Raw genomic sequence first — 18,359 nt, forward strand, 5'->3', positions numbered from 1 at the left:
ACTGCATAACTCCCCTTCCCAAACGGTCTGATTAAGACTTCTTCGATGTGATATTTTTTTCTATAATGCAATTCATATCTCGTTGGTAATAAACACTTTTACAGTCCCCAGATATTGGACAAGAAATTGTATTTTAATCAGAAAAAAAAAAACTGTAAAGAGGGGGGTCTATTTTGTCGTCATGAGCACTTCCTCAATTTTAAAATAAACAGTCAATACACGAGTATTATGCTGATGTTAAATTTGTTATAAAATATTTAGTAAGCTCTTAAAACAACATAAAGCTTTGCATCTAGAAAAGATCCATGGTATTTTTTTAAGTCGTGGACTTTTGTCGACTTATCTACTTTCAGCAGGGTAACAGATTTAAAAGTTGTTTTAAGAAAACAATTTAAAATCCTGTTATTATCAGATTTTTGTTGTTCTACTTTCTTTTGACTCCCCTTGACCATTTTCTATTTGCGAACGGCTGCGTGTTCCACAGTTCGGTTGGTAGAATCCATATTTTAGTGACGTCATTTAATCTCAAGGGAGCCATGTTCTGTTGTATTTGTAGACAGGGACTGACACAGCGGTCGATATTTTCTCATTAAGGTGGGCTTTTGCTGAATTGCAGGTGAATATTAAAGTTGATTTATCGAGGATCGAATAGAAACTACTGAGCAAGCGCAAATCGAAGAATCTGACGGTGGTTGGGACTTTAGTATGAGTTCAAATTCACACAGAAACAACCGCACTTTGCAAGAAGAGGTGGAAATGTCGAACAGAAATCGCCCTAGCAGTGCCCAGTCAAGGCAAGCCTGGTCGGACGACGGGAGCGACCGCCCGGACTCACGCCAGGGACGCGATGGAGGTTTTCGGGAGGATGCCGATCTGTCTCTCCCCGCAGCAATGGAAAGCGACAACTACCTGAATACCGTCTGCGTCCAAGAGCGTGATGAAGTGGAGGTGCAAGATAACTCCAATGGTTGCTGGGCCAAATTCAAGAGAGGTGTCAGATGTAAGTTGTAAAGATGCTAGCATTTCCTACATTTTAAAATAAATATACACTGCTGTTACTGTGCCCCAAATTTTCTTGAATTTTTAGAAGAAACTTTTTTTTTTTTTTTGGGGGGGGGAGCTTAGTTTTGTGAACAATGCCAATGGTTTAATACGTTCTCTAAAACACCTCAAGAAAGATAATGTACAAAATAAGATTTAATGTTAGATAAAGCATCATGTTTTGATGGATGACCGAAAAAGAACATTTATAACTCATTGTGGGATTTTCATCGCTAGGGTAAAACATAAAACATTTCCATCCTAGATCTGACCTGTTACTTTGCTTGAAAAATTTATTGAAATTTTTTGTCAGGTGGCAGGTCAATGAAATATATATAAATATCAGTAGTATTATGTAAAAATAAATAATGCCAAGGGAAAAAATATGTATGATTTTATTTTGTGCTAAAAATGAATAAGTAAAAGTATCTTATAATTCTTTTTCCCGAAATTTTAATATACAGACAATTCTAACTTGCCAGTGGAAAGAAAAATACTGTTAATGTTAAAACATTGAAATATAGACAGTGGATATTTGTTCATAGCTGAACAGTATTTGTTAAAAGGAGATCAGAGTTTATCCAACTTTTTTTTTTAATTTGCTTGCTGCACTTATTAAGCCATTCCATTTGTGCTAAGAAAAGTTTTCACTAGTGATGCGAAAAGGTTTTTATTTACACATTTAGACAAACTTTGTCATAATTTATTGTGTTAAAGCAAGACCGAATCATCACATCATCAAGAAAGTTTGATTGCCAAATATTTGAATTATTAGCTTCATAAACATATAATACGTTGCACTATATGGACATAAGTTTATTACATAAAATCTCATCTGTGTTTACTTTAAATTACTTTTGTGGGAGTGAAGTAACAAAACATTTTTTCATTACAAAAGAACAAGCCGATTGAAAGTTGTAAGGGTGCGAAACAAATTACTTATTTAGGTTTATGCATATGAAGGCCTTCAAAACATAATAAGGTTTAAAGTTCTATTGAGATATTTACCATTTTTGGTGTATGGTTTATTATAGAAACTACAGACAGTAAATCCTGAATTGGGTTCACTTGATTAGGTTCCTTAAACAAATTGCTTTGAATTCAGATGTAAGGTTGTTGGGTTAATTGTTATTATATTTCAAAAATCATATAAACAAAGTATTTTATATGAATTTTTGCACCAGGGCATGTTTAACTTTCCATTCTTCATCAGTATGATAAAATTTTCTACAACCAAATACATTCTTTTCTTTTCTTTTATTTCGAATTTGTATATTTATGTGCTCATTATAAATGTTCTTAAAACTTGTTAATTATACTCCTGTACAAAATACTGAATGATTTATAAACATACAACTTTTATGGAATAAAAATTATTTACTCTTTTACATACTCTAAGATTATATTTTCTTGCCAGATTATCATTCACTACTAACTTCTTACATAGGTACAATGAAACTTAACATATTCCAATTAAAACTTCACATTTTATAGCTATTTGGCAAACCAAGGATATGCAGGATGAGGATGATGACAATAAGGACTTCAAAGTGGTCACAACCATACGAGAACTGGTCATTTATCTCGTATTCTTGTTGGTTCTTGTTGTTTGTAAGTAAAGGATACTAAATCCTGGACGTGCATGTGTTGATATTGTGTGTACTTTATTTTCCAGTTGTATTTATTTTGTTTTATTATATTTGTATTTTCTTTTTGATGTTGTCTTATTTAGATCCTGATATAGATCAACACAGAGGGGTTGTACCACCAAGCAGAGATTCACCTTTTGTTTATAGTGCATTATTATGTCTCTTGTGTTTTTATTTTATGGTTTATCTGTCTCCCTTAAAATAGCACTTTGGGCAACCAAGCACACTGAAGACACCAAGACTGATCGAGAACTCTATGTTAAAACCACTTTGAGAGAGCTGGTTATCTATCTTCTTTTTCTGACTGATTTGACTATTTGTAAGTATTTGTGATAGTGCATTTTAGTTTGTAAATATGTTATTGCACTTTTCTGTCCTGGATATATGTTTTTTTCTCTCATTTTAAATGGTCAATCTATTTTTTGTCACTTTTTTTTGTCTTGCAGTAGAAAATGTTAATATGTTGACATGTAACTTTTACAATTTAATGATTGTTTTTAGTTTTAAAAAAATTGAATTTAACCAATTTGCAAGTTGAAGTATTTGTACTTAGAACATGCTAATGCAATTTTTAACTCCCAAGCACAAAACACGTAACGTAAAAGTGAATTGAAAATTAGTGATTTATATAACATATTTAAAAAAGAGCATTAAAAAAAAGAGTGGAATGAAGGACTAAATGAATGTGTTCCAAAAGCCATTTTGATGGCACAGTGTGTTTGGTAATGGCAAACTAGGTGGTGGTAGACTTGCACAGGAAAAAGAAGATCGATGTTACCTGTGTGCTTGACAAAATCAATATGCAATTAATACTGTGCTTGCTCACAGACCCTGGAAATTAGACAATGATACTGTTAATCCAAAATCAATTATTCAGAGACTGGCATAGAAATAATGTCTTTGTCAAACAGTTTCTATTCAGAAGAGGCAGTAGTTGCTACAAAACAGTTATATCTGTTTTAGCTATGATCATCGATTGTGCCGTTAATGTTCTGAAGTTTTACAGCCGTCAGCTTTGTAAAGTTTCTAGCTATTAACTTGTTCAGTAATTTGTCCCATGGTGTTCTAATTGCATATTTTGAAATTATAGATTATTGGAATGGCATGATTAATTATTGACCTTTACAAAATGATATTGGTTATTAATTGTGAAAATCATTTGAGCTAGAAAATGTTTTTTTTTTTTTTTTTTTTTTTTAATTGGGCAAAAAATCCATGAATCATGACATTTCTTTTGGGATAGAGTTTTTGGACTTTTGCCAAAAAAAATTTTTTTTTTGGTCACACCTCTCTGTACGTCATGACATCAATGGCAGTGAAGTTAATTTGAGATACATGCAAGATATCCATTGCTTTTTAATTACTGTTAGAGTGCCAATCAATATAACTTCATTTCAAGTTTGCGTGCTTACAAGGAAATGACCAAATGAAAGTGCATAATTCAGTACTTTGTGGGAAATAATATCCTTATTTTTAACATAACCAGGAAATTTTATAGCAGTCTCTAATGGCATTACCAAAGTTAAAGCATACAATAACAATGAAAAATAACAAGACACGACACTAGAAAAAGTATTTGTTTTTTGATTTCATTAAAAAATTTTATCATAAAAACAAATGGTTAATTTATATAAAGCTCTTGTTTGGATATATGATTTTTGGTAAAAGGTAAATATAAGAAAATGTCTTAAAATGGTAGTTACATTGAATTTTCTCTTCCTTGTCTTGGCTACAGTTATTGTGATTGACTGATGGCCACTAAAAAGGCTATAAGGGCGAGTCCAGTATGCATGACACCGACACTGAGAAAAAAATATATATATGTAGAAAAAGAATTAATTTATTTATAATAATCAATTAACTAATACTTTCTGAAGTTATTATTATAAGATTAAGTTAATAAAATTCCTCATCTTTAAACCTTAGTGACCTTTGGCATGAACAGTGAGACTTACTACTACTACACTAAGGTGATGAGTGAACTGTTCTTAGATGGTCAGTTTGCCGACACCAAGAACACTTTCCGAGGAATGACTACAATGCAGGACTTCTGGAGGGTAAAGATATGCTTATATTTATACAGATTTGAGATTTTATTTATTGACATCAAGAATGATGGCATGTTAAATTAATGATATGAGGAAAATAGATGTATTGATTGTGGAATTTATAACAAAATGCAAACAAATAAATTAAAAGATTTTAAGTAATAAATCATGGAGGTAATTAAATTAAGAATTAAAGAAAAAAATGAGTTGTCTTTAGTCTTATTTTACTTCTGCCTCAAATAACAGTCAACCAGTCACAGAAGTTGAAAACTTCATCATTACTATATGAATTGCTGAATTGCTCTTACACTACAAATGTCTAATAACATTTACAGTTTGCCGAGGGACCTCTGATGGACGGACTTTACTGGGAAAAATGGTACAATGGACAGAACGTCAGTGACAGCCAACTTGGATACGTCTTTCATGAGAACAAACTCCTTGGTGTCCCTCGCCTGAGACAGCTGAAGGTCAGAAACGACTCCTGTGAAGTTCATGATGACTTCAAGAATGAGATCAAGACTTGCTATGATGCCTATGCAGAAAGTATAGAAGACAAGTTTCCGTTTGGGAAAATGAATGGGACGGCGTAAGTAACCTTAATTTGAACATTCATAGTATCCAGCAAACAAAAAAATACTTATCTTTTTCAAATGTTTTTTCTTAATTAAGAAGCTTGAGCAACATTGTGTACATTGTATGTGATGTCTTATTTTGTAAAGTTTCTCACTTGGCAAAAAAGGCATGTTGAATAAAAAACAGCACCTGTAATGTGTAAGTCATCTTTTTTCAGTTGGGTCTATCAGACTGAAGATGAACTGGACGGCTGGGGACACGAAGGTTTGATAAGTGAATACGGTGGAGGAGGTTTCGTCCAGAACCTCTTGTTGACCAGGGAAAAGACTGAGCCCATCATTGCTGACCTGAAACAGAACCTTTGGCTGGACCGTGGAACCCGAGTCGTCTTTGTAGACTTCACTGTGTACAATGCTAATATCAACCTGTTCTGTGTTATCCGGTAAGCTACTTTGATCTCAACAGATTTAGGGATAAAAAGCAGGTACCTGGTAAATGTTTTACATTGTCTAAAGCTTGCAAAAGTAACTGCACAGTAACTGTTCTAACGAGACCCTTTGGTTAACTTTTGCCATTTAGCTCAAAATTATGAGAGAGAAAATCTGGTCTTTTAGGTGGCAATTAAAATGAAACAAGTGTCATAATACTATGTGCGCATTAAACAATTTTAAAGAACATTCTTTGTGTTTTGAGTTGTCTCTGACATTATGTTTTCAGACTGGTTGTGGAATTTCCTGCCACTGGAGGAGCTATTCCATCTTGGTCTTTCCGTACAGTCAAGTTGATCCGCTATGTGTCCATTGGAGACTACTTTGTACTGGCTTGCGAGGGCATTTTCTTGTTGTTCATCATCTACTACATCATTGAGGAAGCATTGGAGGTGAGAAATTTGTTAATGAACATTACTAATATTTAATTTTATACATTCTGGTTTAGAATACAAAGGTGATGGGATTTGACACATAAGGTAACAGAACTTTAAAGCTTGTGAATAAAATGCATTTCTGTTTGGCAAAAAAATGGTACTCCTTAAGATTTTTAACTTCGCATGATGTGTTCTACAGAGCATTTATCTTCATTTTCAGATTGCCAAGCACAAGTGTCAATACTTCAAGAGCGTCTGGAACATCCTGGATATCGTCGTGATTGTGATCTCTGTGGTCTGTACCGTGTTCAATGTGTATCGGACCATAGCAGTAGGGAACATGCTGGAATCGCTGTTACAGAAACCGGATGAATTTGCCGACTTTGAGTTCCTTAGCTGGGCTCAGGTCCTGTTTAACCAGGGCATTGCTTTTGCCGTCTTCTTCGCTTGGGTGAAGGTGTGAAAATTTGCTATAACAAGATTTATATATTTTTGTATAGAATAATCATTTCAAAAGGTATCAATACTGCATGACTACTTAACATTTTGAATAAATGACCACTTTCAGTAAGCATTATGAAAAATATTGTAAATATCTGTCTTGATATTTAGAAGGGAAAAATTCAATATTTTTCATATTATTACATCTAATTAAAATCTTGTGAAGTTAATTCTCTAATTACGTATCACAAAACTGAGTTACTTTGTGTAATAAGGAAGTATATTGATGCACAGTTGTTACAATTTTTTCCAGATTTTCAAGTACATCAGCTTCAACAAGACTATGACCCAGCTCTCCTCCACCATTGCTAACTGCGCCAAGGACTTGGCAGGATTTGGTGTCATGTTCTTCATCATCCTGTTCGCTTTTGCCCAGCTTGGTTACCTGATCTTCGGTACCCAAGTCAGGGACTTCAGAAGCTTCCCTGACACCATGTAAGTGTCCACATTCATCAATTCTTCTTATGAGCCTTTTTATTTAGGTGCATAAAAATGTTATGTGCCATATTCAATAAAGCGTCTTCTTTTTGATGAAAACCCCAAATTTGCAGCAGTATTTTTATGGCCATGCATTGAATATTCTTACTATAACATGGAAGCGAACTGAAATTGAAAATTTTGTTGTAATTTGTATTCATGATTTAATATAATGTACTGTGTATATATATATATATATATATATATATATATATATATATATATATATATATATATATAATTTTTTTCAGCCTTACCTTGTTCCGTATCATCCTTGGTGACTTTGATTTCCATGAGCTGGAAGCTGCCCACCGTGTTCTGGGTCCACTGTATTTCCTCCTGTACGTGTTCTTTGTATTCTTCGTACTGCTGAACATGTTCTTGGCCATCATCAACGACACTTACTCTGAGGTGAAGGCTGATCTGGAGAACCAGGAGAATGAATTCGAATTGCAGGACTACTTCAAGAAGGTAAATCAGTAGGCTGAAAACACTTGGCAATGTTTTTTCATTACCTTCTGGCTGGGTATATCATTTTATTGAATCTTGGGTAAGAAATTATATAAAAAGCACTACTGAAGCAGACAACAAGGAGTTAAAGGGCTTATAGTGTTAAATTTGGATTTTATTGACAAAAACAAAATTTATATTTAAGTTTGTTTGTTTTCTAGGGCTACGACAAGATGTTGGACAAACTGAAGTTCAAGCGTGATAAGATCATTGACATCCAGAAGGCCATTGTTGATGCTGACGCCAATGCTGACAAGCAGATTGACTTTGATGAATGGAAACGTGACCTGAAAGAGTGAGTTGTCATATGTGGAAAATTTCTCCATAATGACTTTAAATTGTTTTTAAATTATGTTCTATTTCAATGACCTCAAAAACAGTTGTTAAAAAGTTTTTTCTTACAGATAGGCATCAAGATCAGATACTTATATGAAAGTTTATTTTCTTAGGAGTTGAGAGCAGGAAATGATATGTTTTCTATTTCTTTTCAGACGTGGTTATGCTGACAGTGAAATTGAAGCTGTGTTTGCCAAATATGACTTGAACAATGATCGTATGCTTGATGAAGAAGAAATCCGCAAAATGCAGGAAGAACTGGAAGGACAAAGGGTAGGAAATGATTTTTACCTAAAGATTATAAGAAGTTTTACAAGTTTGTTGACAGTATATGGATAGTTCTATGAATCTTCATGTGCTAAATGTTTAAAGATACAGATGTAAAGATATAGATGTTTAAAGATGCAGATGTAAAGATATAGATGTTTAAAGATATAGATGTAAAGTAAAGATAATTAGAGAAAATATTTTGTTTTTCAAAAAAGTTAACTCCTAATCAAAATGGAAGTATGTCTTTTCAAATATAAACGTATTCTTCCTTTAGATGGCAGTTGACAAGGAATTTGAAGGTCTTGAAAACAAAGAAGGAGAAGCAGCAGCCAGACCAAAGAGTTCAGCCCGTCGCAGATCAGCCAGACCAGGTAGTCGGAAAGGAAGCAGCAGATTCAGTTTCGGAGACGACAGTGGTGATGATAGCGATGATGAAGACAGTGGAACACGATCAGGAAGAACAGGACGCTTTGTCAGTGGTGTATCATATGAAGAATTCACAGTCCTCTCTAGGAGGGTAGACAGAATGGAACATTCTATAGGCAGTATAGTATCCAAGATAGATGCTGTTCTTGTCAAATTAGAAGCCATGGAAAAAGCAAAATTAAAACGAAGAGAAACCATGGGGAAAATATTGGACAGTATCACAGAGGTAAATTTCAACACTGTGATTTCCTTCTTTTGTAAAGTGAAAAAGTAATATATCTTTTCACCATTTCTTCCTTTGTATAACCATTTATTGTTTGTACAGCCTGTTCAAGTGAACAAAAGTCTTTCAAGATTCTCTTTGCTTTTCTTTGGGGAAGCTGCTCCTTTTGAAAATTAAAAAATTTGAGGTTTCTGTGATGATTTCTATAGATATTAAAATTTGTGCCAATTGGTGGAATTATGCGACAAGAGCATTCTTACATGTAATTTTACATTGACTTTTCAGTCTGAGGGTGTAGGGGATGATGAAAAGCGTGACCAAATGGAAAAACTTGTCAGAGAAGAACTTGAGAGGTGGGACTCTGAACCATCCATCCAACAGAGTGGCCGTGGTGCCTCGCCACGCTCCCCACCATCTGGTGTAAACGTAAGTTATTTTACATCACTAGCTGAATTAAACTAATTTTAATATTTAAAAACACATATAGAAAATTCGTCTACCCCCTTGAGATAAGGGATTAAAATGCAGTTTGTATAAGGATGAGAAAAAAAAAAGAAGAGTTGTGTTTAGAAATTTGCATGGAACTGTAGATGAATAATAATAATATTTATATATGTCAAAGTGGAATTGTATGTGAAAGTTTACACAGTCATTATTATTATTTACATGCAGTCATCTGAAGTGTAAACATGACAAGGTAACATAAATGTGATTTTTTTAATGTCTTGTTTTGATGTCTGTCATGGTTACTCTTATGAATGTCTGTTTCACCATCACTGGTAGGATATTAATTAATGCATGTCTGTTATTAAAAAAAATTTTCATTTAAGTGTTTTGTGCTTTTTGAGTAACTTCATTTGCCCAGCAATAACACTTATCTGTTATTAAAGATCTACTTTTCCTTTTTTTAGGACACAGACCAAATGGGATCACACAATGTGTAAAGAATAAACGGACTTTCAATTATTTTTAACCCCAGCAAAGATACCAAGTAATCTCAAGAACTCCAAAGAACTATTTATTTTGTTTTTAAAGCTTTTTTTATTTGCATTTAACATGTTAGTATTATGCAGAGTATTGTGTGCATTTTACTTGATGGATATTTTCTTATTACGAGATGTTACTACTTACAACTCAAGTGATGTCAGGGAAAACAAAGTAGTCAAGATGATATGTTTAGTGGCAATAGCATCTATTTACTTGCCAGTGTAATTCAGCATTTGTGTTCGACTTAAAAAACTTAATTGGATATTACTAATTTCATTGAAATTCACGATTTTGAAGTTTTATCTAGATTTAGCTGGTCTAAATTAGATACAAGAGATATTTGCCAACATTCTCATTCTCAAACAAACTTGACTCGTGAATTTTGAACCAAAATTTTTTTAATACTTTCTTTCAACACATTTTTGTAGAACTGCTTTTTAGTTCTGTATTGTATCAAACAAACTTCAGTGATTTAACTGAAGTGCAAAATGAGCTAAATATTCACTGCACATCTCATTCCGTCCTTACAGTAGGCTATGCTGTACTTAACGTTAGTGTGAATTGTATTGGACTAATTGAAGGCCATGTGAGTTTTGCACCAGTGTAGCAGCACAAAGCTGTTAGATAATCGGCATTGGGTTAAGACAATCGCAAACAATGTAAATATAACCCAGAAACATTCAAGGCTTGAATTGAAGGGATTTTAAGTTCAAAGAGGTTGGACAAGGGACCAAAACTAACAACTGCACCGTCCAAGTAAACAATTACAAAGAGCATGGTTACACTTTGATATGTTTTAATAAATGTGGAGGGACCAAGAAGTGTTAAAAGATCTTTGGCTGGATTCAGTGCATTGCATGTGAAAGTTTCACTCCAAATTATTGCACATTCTTGTCCACTTAATACTTTTGCCAGTTCTGTTCACCTAATTGTATGAATGCAATAAAATGTTTTGTCAAAGCAACAAAAGTGTTAAAGTTTATTTACAAAACCTTGTGACTTTTTCAAAATGAATTATTTTTGTAAAAAAAATTATTTCAGTTATATCACTCACTATACACACTTTCAAATGGTGTTTTCTAACTAAATTACATTCCTTTACGAGGAAATTTTCATTCTTTAAAAAATATTTAAAATGACCAGGTTATATTTCTTCTTTATAAGTGACATTCATCTTATCATTAATTACGTGCCCATGAAGTTCACCAAACTAACCAGCAGCCAAAATCATTTCTTAGTTTGCATATAGCTGCTAACCAGTCCCAGATAGCCAATTTTCTCTTGAAATCATGACAAGGAATTGCAATTTTATGCCAAATGAAATAAAATTGAACCAGTGACTGTTATCAATCCTATGGTGTTTTATTTTCTTTGCAGTTTCTTCCCTTTAAAGTTCTTCCCTTTTCCAGTTTTTCGAAACTTATTTCCATTTTTCCTTGGACCTCTTTGCTCTCTGTTAGATCTGTGTATTGACTTTTTGCTCTTAGTCTTATCCATACTTCCTTTACTTTTGTTACTTGAAAACTGTTTCTGAGGTTTTCTCTGCTGTCTACTGTTGGTTTCAATTTTCTTTCTTTTCTCTGGAATGTCCGTTTTCATCTTGCGTTTTCGCTTTTGTCCACCAACAGGAAAAAGATCTGAAAATACAAGATTTTATTGAAATAAAAAAAATTATTCTGACTCGCATCCTTATGTTGTCATTGAAAGTAAATTCCTCAAGCTATGGTAATAAATATAAAGCAAGATTCACAATATTAACCAATTTGCAAATTAAACGTTTGTTCATTGCATGTTTTATTTATTCCATTCTTAAGCCTGATAAACTGGTGTAAACAAAACCTAATGTATACTGCAAATAAACTGGAAGAAGTCTTCCGGTAGTCAACAAAACTCTGTGTCTTCCTGAAGAACTCGGTTTCACATTTAATGAAATAATTTAGATTAACGTTTTTAGGAAAAGAGGAAAATTAGAACCAATTAGATGTGTACTGTCCATCTATAACTGAAATGGTGAATTTTAATGACCTAAATTACTAAACATAAACTCAGAGAACATGTTTACCTGGATCTGGTGCTGAGCCAAGTTCTTGTTTATAGTATTCGACATCATCTTCATCACTCATCTCTTCAGCATCTGAAATTGCAAAATAATCTAAACAATATTATAAATCATACTTTACTAAATTATGTTTAACTAGACTCAAGTTGGTGTTTTTGTAGATTTCTCAAAAACACCCTTTAACCTTCCATAGACAAGTTGTCAGTTTAAAAAAAAAAGTTACTGTTATCAAGTCATAAAAATTTTTTTACGCTGCACTATGTTAACAATTCCTAATAAAGAAAGAAAAACCTTGTCATTACACAAACTATGAAAATAATGTGTAGCAGAACACTCATTATTTACTCCTTAAACATCAATAAACCACAATAAATCTAGAATAAATGCTACTGAAAAAACAAAACAAAAGGATGTTATTATCATGATGCATTTACCTTTGCTTGTTTCATTGTTTTTCTCTTCTTCCTTGTTCTTGTCCATCCCAGCTAAGCACTTTTCTTTGTGTCCTTCTTTCTCTTTTTCTTTTTCCTTTATCCTCTCCATTTGTTGTTGCTTTCTTTTCAATTTAAGTTTTCTGTACAAATTTTAAGACTGCAGATTAATCTTTGAATCAATTGCAACCTTCTACAAGCCTTTACATCAATAAGTTAAAATATAAGTGAGAATCTTATTGTTTGACAAAAATTTTAGTGCTTGATAAAAATTTCTTAGGAAGCTTACATATTACACAGTTGTGAAAAATATACTATACAAAAGAAGTGGCCTAAAGCCTAAGGAAAAAGCTGGATGCCTATAAAAAACAAAGATGTCTGCAATTCACTACATATCCTTTTTTACAATTTAAATCACAAACCTCATCTCACTTACTTTTTATGTTCTCGGAACTCCTTTGCAGCTTGGATTTCCTTTTCTGTCTTTTTTACAAACCTATGAAACAAAACATCACCACTGCACATGCCATCCTCAATCTTGACTAGTTGCAAAGTCATCCTTGGACCAATCTCAGTCAACCTACAATTGTGGAAAAAATTATAACAAAAATATCATTACTAGCTTGATACCAGTACGTGAGCAGGGCTCAAAATAGCCCATTGCCTGTCATAACTGACTTTCTAAGAAGGCAAGACCCTTTTTAATGCCAGTTATGGCAAACATAACCCCCCACCCCTAACAACAAAGTCATGATCACTTTAAAAGTAAAATCCATAAAAAATCTTGTATTCTCTAACCTAAATGAACAATTTCCATGTAATAATAGCAAATGTTCCACCTCATTTTTTTTCACTGCCATCCTATCAAAAGTATATTTACCTGATTGCACTCTGAGCAGACTTAATGTTTCCTCTACTGGACATGTGCTGTGGTAGAACCACTTCATTATGAGGACCATCCATCTCAGCTTCACTCTCAGAAAGATTGCCGCCACTAAATCATCAAGTACAAAATTATTATGCTGGTTTTGGCGAAATGTGAGCATTTTATTCGCATTTAATCTCTTAAGTTGGACAAAATTAAATTTACAGATAATAAAAGAGTGTGAAATCTTAACTACTTGTGTCTAAAGTAATACTCGTCCTGGTCTCGCATACAAATTGTGATAGGAGGATTGCTGTTGCATCATGATTCATGCTTTAAAGAATAGCAAATAGTAGTCATAAACACATAAAGAACAGAGAGAAGAACAATTGTATTACTTCATTCAAAATTATAACAATAAATAAAAATATGTAATATTCTAATTTTTTATTTTTGAAATAAACCCTCCAAGCAATTGAGTTCACTTGTTTTATTACAACTAATGTAATTTTTCATCATTCTAGCCCTAGCCTGTCATTTCAGGACAATCCCATTAGAAAAGGTACATTACCCAAGAACAAATTCACTGACATCATCAAATCTGCTCATGTTGGGAATTTTTGCTTTGATAAGTTTCTTCACTGCTCTGCCCATCCCCACAGGAACCACCTTGATGTTACTGAAATAACACAGCAATATGAAGTAAAATCCATCAGATATATTCTTTTGGATGGAAAGAAATATTTTTACAGATCAAAAACCTCATGTACAAACTGAATTAATGAAGAATCACACCACAGACTTTGCATTAAAATAAGCAAATCTGAAATAAAAAGAATATCAATAATCAACTAACCTTAGATAAAGCAAACATTTTATCTATTTGTTTCAAACTGCAGGTTTTATACAGAACTTATATACTTGAATGGCCTATCGATAGAACCCAATTCTAATATTGAAACTGTTGCCACAGATTATATATTTATATCCAAATCTTCCTGTAGATATGTTTTTGTATCATTCTATGCACAAGTGTACTGTATATATCTAGAGGTAAAATCTTTAGATGTACTTACTAATGTCTGAATTCGATAGTTTCATCTTCTTGGTTATAATTGAATAGTACACATCTTCTTATGTCATTCAACTTCACCTTAAAAATAGTATAAATTGATAATAAAAATTGAGAACAGACTGGATTACACATAGGAATAATTTCTATTTCAGGACCTTTTACTGAAAAAGCTGAATTTTTCTGACTTATTTTTATTTGCGTGTGTGTGTGTGTGTGTGTGTGTGTGTGTGTGTGTGTGTGTGTGTGTGTGGGAGGGGGGGTAATAAGTGAACATACGTTTCTAACTGTTCAATAAATGAGATCAGTAATAATGTAAATGAATTAATCATTTCTATACATCTTAAATTTTGCACATCAGTGCACTCATGACAAAAGCAGAATTCATGTAAACAACACGGTTCTCCATTTGGTGTAAAAAGCAATTTTGTTCTAAGAGGATTGCAGATATATTTACCTTGGTAACATTTATAGAAGGGAATAAATTCTGAAACATGCTAGACATCAATTTAAGATGAACACCTTCTCCTGTAAAATTATTCATCACCAACAATGGATGTAGATTGAATTGCTTTGGGTCCATATTATGTCTCTTAAGAGAAGAAACAACATCTTTACATAAACTGAACTTCTGGACTTGGAAAGTCAAAGTGGGTCCTCGGGGTAGGCGTGTCACACGCAAGTTTGTTGAAGTTTCAGACTTCGTAAACATGAGAAGATGAGACACGTTAAGGGTTCCAGCTATCGTCACAAAATCCTTCAGCACATTCTTCCTTCTTGTCTGGAAAAAAATTTTCATAAGTCACTTTAATAGTCCCTTAATGGGCCATATGAAGCGAGAAAAAGTGCTATAAAGTTTTTGAAATGACATCAGAATGGTGTTTAAAATAATTTATCTAAAATAGTTTATCAATCAATTTACCTTCTTTCACTAAGACATGAATATCTATTGAAAAACAATTAAGTTCAGATTAATTATAATGCACAGTATATGCTTTCCACTGGCAAACTGAAGATATTTATAACATTTATATGTATGTTTAATTATAGAAACTATAGAAATACCTTTAGTTTTGAAGCTGTATAGGGTGACATAACTCTCCTCATATCAGTAATGAGTTCTGACACATTTTTTCCAACATGTCCACGATTTATTACAAAGGAATGAGGAGCTTTCTTATAATGCTCTTCAGCATTCTGCGCCTGAGACTGCTTGGTCTTCTTGGTTGCCTTTCCCTGATGAATGATGGATGACGAAAACGTATGTGATAAGTAACATTCGAGCTAACGTTATATATATATATATATATATATATATATATATATATATATATATATATATATATATATATATATATATATAACGTTTTTAAACATAAACTTATATAAAGGGCCATAACAGGTAAATAATAGGAATTATAATTTCTCATCTTCAAGTAATGTCTACTAAGAAACAGTAATACACGTGTAAATATGTTCTTGGAGCTACTTAAATTTCGGAAATAATTTGGATATTTACCTTCTTGCGCTTTCCCATGACTATTATACGCAGTGACAGAGAATTAAGGACACAATGATGTACACAGTTTTGTAAATCTCTAGCTCAAGACGATCGAGCAAGACTCCTCGTGGTGGCTGACATGTTGGACTGATAAAAATTGTGGAACGGCATAATTACTTCCGTGCAAATGTTTGTTAATTCTGAATGTTAACACTGTCAGAAAACAAAAACAATAAATCAAATAAGAAATGATAAAGTACCATGCTATTATTTTGTGCATAGTGTATTTAGTCAAAATGTCACAGATTTAAAATATTTATATTATTCCTTTCCGATAAATTCCCGAAGTGCTACATAACCCAGCAACCAAGGATGGCTTCGGCAGGACCAGCAGTGGACATGGAGCTGAAAAAGGCATGTTTATCCCCTTGCTAAGCACATAACTTTGCATACATATGCAATAAAATCTCTTATAATTGATAGTGTTCTGTAGTGTATTATGTAGATTGATCCAGATCCAATTGAATTGGCTATTTTATCCTGTTAACGCGTGCATGACCAAGACTGACATTTGTAATTTAATTTCTTATTTAAAATTATCATAAAGCCAAGTAAGATTTGCTGTGAAATTTCATAATGTACACTTCTTTCACTATATTAAATCCATTTTAAATACCAAGTTACATTTCAACTGATTAACGATGATCAAGAAGTGTATTTACAGTATAACCATGATTAGATATATTTTTGTCGTTGATTGCTGCATGGTTTAGTTGTGTTAATATTTTAATGGTGTTATATTTATGTTTTTAAGGCTTTCCAAGATCTGCAGTCCAAAATGATACAGACCACTCAACAGCTGAAAATGTCCGACATGCAGGTTGAACAGCTCAAGCGACAAATTCAGCACTCTAAACTAGTAGAACAAGAATTAAAAACATTACCGGAAGGTGTAAACACTTATGAAGGAGTTGGAAGAATGTAAGATATCTACCTATGTTAATGCATTTTTTTTTTGCATTCAAATTATCAGATAAATAAATAGATGAATAAATAGATAAGCAAAAACAAAGGCCCTGTACTAGTAGTAGTAGTAGTAGTAGTGCAATATCAAAGTATTCAATCATTAGGATTAAACAAACATTCTTGAATAAAATGAGGATAAGGCTGTATTATGGAATCTAATTTGTCATAATTCTCAGATAACAAAGTTACTTTTTTGAGCACTGATTAAAGATAATTTAATAAATATTATATTTAAACTATCTGGAGTTGTTGCCATAGTATCACTATTTGAATTCTTATTTCAGGTTTATCTGTCAACCAGTGGAAACTATTAAGTCAAATCTTGGAGAGAAAGTAAAAAATGCAGAAGCAAAAATTAAAACCATTGAGGTAATGGAAGGTTGAGAATTACGAGGACAGTTCTGTTGTTTTAATTGTGGTCTAGTAAAGATGTAAAATTATCTGATACCCCTATCATAGGCATATATTTATCAATATAGATGTGTAAGTATAGCTTTTAACTTTGTGTTAAGAATGTTAATTATTTTTTAAGTTAAAAAGAAAATGGACCCCTATGCTTGTTAAAGGGGGATATCACTTTAATTTCTCTTTCATACTTTGGTAAATAGGTGTAGGTTATATGTTAGAATTTTCAGTAGGAGAAAGTAATGCAATATTTTCTTTGTAAATTTACAGATTTATCTTTTATTTTATTTTGGATTTCAGACTAACAAACAGTATCTGGAAAGAAGTATAAAAGAAAGTGAAGACAATCTAAGGGAATTAGTTTTGTCAAAAACTGGAAGACATTAACCTTTGCATGTGTTAAAGGCACATTTCTGCTTTGCTGTTTTATATAGACTATATTATGTATGCAACATAAAATAAAGGAATGTATAATCGTTAAGTGTGCATGTATAATAAATGTATGTTTGTAAAGTACTATTGTGTCACTACCTATGTGTCACTACTTGGCTTTAAATAGATTTAGAATAGTGAAATAAAAGAATAAGAAAAAAGACAATAGCTAATAAGGATGATGATATGGTGGATATTTTCTTCCATTTGTTAAAAAGAATTGTTGGGTTACGTCTCTAATAAAAGTCATTCATTTATGATGTGTAACATGTTTGATGTATTAGGAATGCTGACATTAAAACTTTGTTTATAAGTGTTTATATTGTAACCATCTGGCTAATCACCTATTAGACTTGGATTAAATCATCTTCATTCTTGATCCTTTAATCTGAACACAATTCAAGCATGTGAGGATCGCCTTTGTGCATGCCTGTGCAGTAAAATTCTTAGAGCTTACAGAGTACAGTAGTTGTTAGATCTTGACATTTAAAAAAAATGTCACTGAATAAAATCCCACGGTATGGCAGAAATAAGAGATTGATTGATTTCTGTTTTTGTGTTTTATTGGCAAGAGTTTTTACACCGTCTTCTCCCCTACCTGAAGGTCTTCTCTAGCACATTTACATTTCGGTTTGTCTTTTCCACGATGATGTGCAGCG

General features: G+C 32.7%; 3 protein-coding genes across 6 annotated transcripts; 2 read left to right on the top strand and 1 right to left on the bottom strand.

The window, feature by feature from the left end:
• The first annotated feature begins 508 nt into the window (after positions 1 to 508).
• On the top strand, positions 509 to 10,878 carry LOC106180085 (polycystin-2-like protein 1). 3 transcript variants are annotated; one of them, XM_013563970.2, is made up of 15 exons: positions 509 to 1,000; positions 2,536 to 2,652; positions 4,617 to 4,747; positions 5,074 to 5,327; positions 5,532 to 5,756; positions 6,032 to 6,194; positions 6,400 to 6,636; positions 6,934 to 7,115; positions 7,409 to 7,628; positions 7,829 to 7,962; positions 8,159 to 8,276; positions 8,548 to 8,925; positions 9,208 to 9,348; positions 9,595 to 9,619; positions 9,834 to 10,878. In XM_013563970.2, exons 1-14 carry the CDS (start codon positions 706 to 708, stop codon positions 9,607 to 9,609), a joined length of 2,610 nt encoding a protein of 869 aa, XP_013419424.2. In that variant the 5' UTR covers positions 509 to 705; the 3' UTR covers positions 9,610 to 9,619; positions 9,834 to 10,878. The 3 variants fall into 3 exon arrangements, with proteins under 3 accessions (XP_013419424.2, XP_013419422.2, XP_013419423.2); XM_013563968.2 differs by lacking the exon at positions 9,595 to 9,619; XM_013563969.2 differs by lacking the exons at positions 2,536 to 2,652; positions 9,595 to 9,619 and adding an exon at positions 2,896 to 3,009.
• On the bottom strand, positions 10,876 to 16,039 carry LOC106180086 (suppressor of SWI4 1 homolog). 2 transcript variants are annotated; one of them, XM_013563971.2, is made up of 10 exons: positions 15,856 to 16,039; positions 15,402 to 15,572; positions 14,794 to 15,117; positions 14,341 to 14,417; positions 13,836 to 13,943; positions 13,280 to 13,393; positions 12,836 to 12,979; positions 12,403 to 12,542; positions 11,972 to 12,043; positions 10,876 to 11,546 (listed from the first exon to the last, which is right to left on the bottom strand). In XM_013563971.2, the coding sequence occupies exons 1-10, from the start codon at positions 15,871 to 15,873 to the stop codon at positions 11,272 to 11,274; spliced, it is 1,443 nt and encodes a 480-aa protein (XP_013419425.2). In that variant the 5' UTR covers positions 15,874 to 16,039; the 3' UTR covers positions 10,876 to 11,271. The 2 variants fall into 2 exon arrangements, with proteins under 2 accessions (XP_013419425.2, XP_086859982.1); XM_087003856.1 differs by having other exon boundaries at positions 11,972 to 12,061.
• Positions 16,040 to 16,185: 146 nt separating this feature from the next.
• On the top strand, positions 16,186 to 18,238 carry LOC106180073 (prefoldin subunit 1). Its single transcript, XM_013563941.2, has 4 exons — positions 16,186 to 16,251; positions 16,652 to 16,818; positions 17,148 to 17,232; positions 17,569 to 18,238. Exons 1-4 carry the CDS (start codon positions 16,210 to 16,212, stop codon positions 17,653 to 17,655), a joined length of 381 nt encoding a protein of 126 aa, XP_013419395.1. The 5' UTR covers positions 16,186 to 16,209; the 3' UTR covers positions 17,656 to 18,238.
• Positions 18,239 to 18,359: the final 121 nt, after the last annotated feature.

This window comes from Lingula anatina, chromosome 2 (genome assembly GCF_051362555.1).
Source record: "Lingula anatina isolate TDL-2025a chromosome 2, LinAna3.0, whole genome shotgun sequence".
NCBI classification, from domain to species: domain Eukaryota; kingdom Metazoa; phylum Brachiopoda; class Lingulata; order Lingulida; family Lingulidae; genus Lingula; species Lingula anatina.

Bases quoted from the DNA above. Each gene is read 5' to 3' on its own strand.
- LOC106180086 (XM_087003856.1), bottom strand. The intron at 13,944-14,340 runs GTAAGTACATCT...GTGTTATTTCAG, and splicing joins ACTATCGAATTCAGACATTA to TAACATCAAGGTGGTTCCTG. The intron at 12,980-13,279 runs GTAAATATACTT...CCACAATTGTAG, and splicing joins TCTGCTCAGAGTGCAATCAG to GTTGACTGAGATTGGTCCAA.
- LOC106180073 (XM_013563941.2), top strand. From the start codon at position 16,210: ATGGCTTCGGCAGGACCAGCAGTGGACATGGAGCTGAAAAAG. The intron at 16,252-16,651 runs GCATGTTTATCC...TATGTTTTTAAG, and splicing joins TGGACATGGAGCTGAAAAAG to GCTTTCCAAGATCTGCAGTC. The intron at 17,233-17,568 runs GTAATGGAAGGT...TTTGGATTTCAG, and splicing joins CAAAAATTAAAACCATTGAG to ACTAACAAACAGTATCTGGA.
- LOC106180085 (XM_013563968.2), top strand. From the start codon at position 706: ATGAGTTCAAATTCACACAGAAACAACCGCACTTTGCAAGAAGAGGTG. The intron at 6,637-6,933 runs GTGTGAAAATTT...AATTTTTTCCAG, and splicing joins TCTTCTTCGCTTGGGTGAAG to ATTTTCAAGTACATCAGCTT. The intron at 8,277-8,547 runs GTAGGAAATGAT...TTCTTCCTTTAG, and splicing joins AAGAACTGGAAGGACAAAGG to ATGGCAGTTGACAAGGAATT.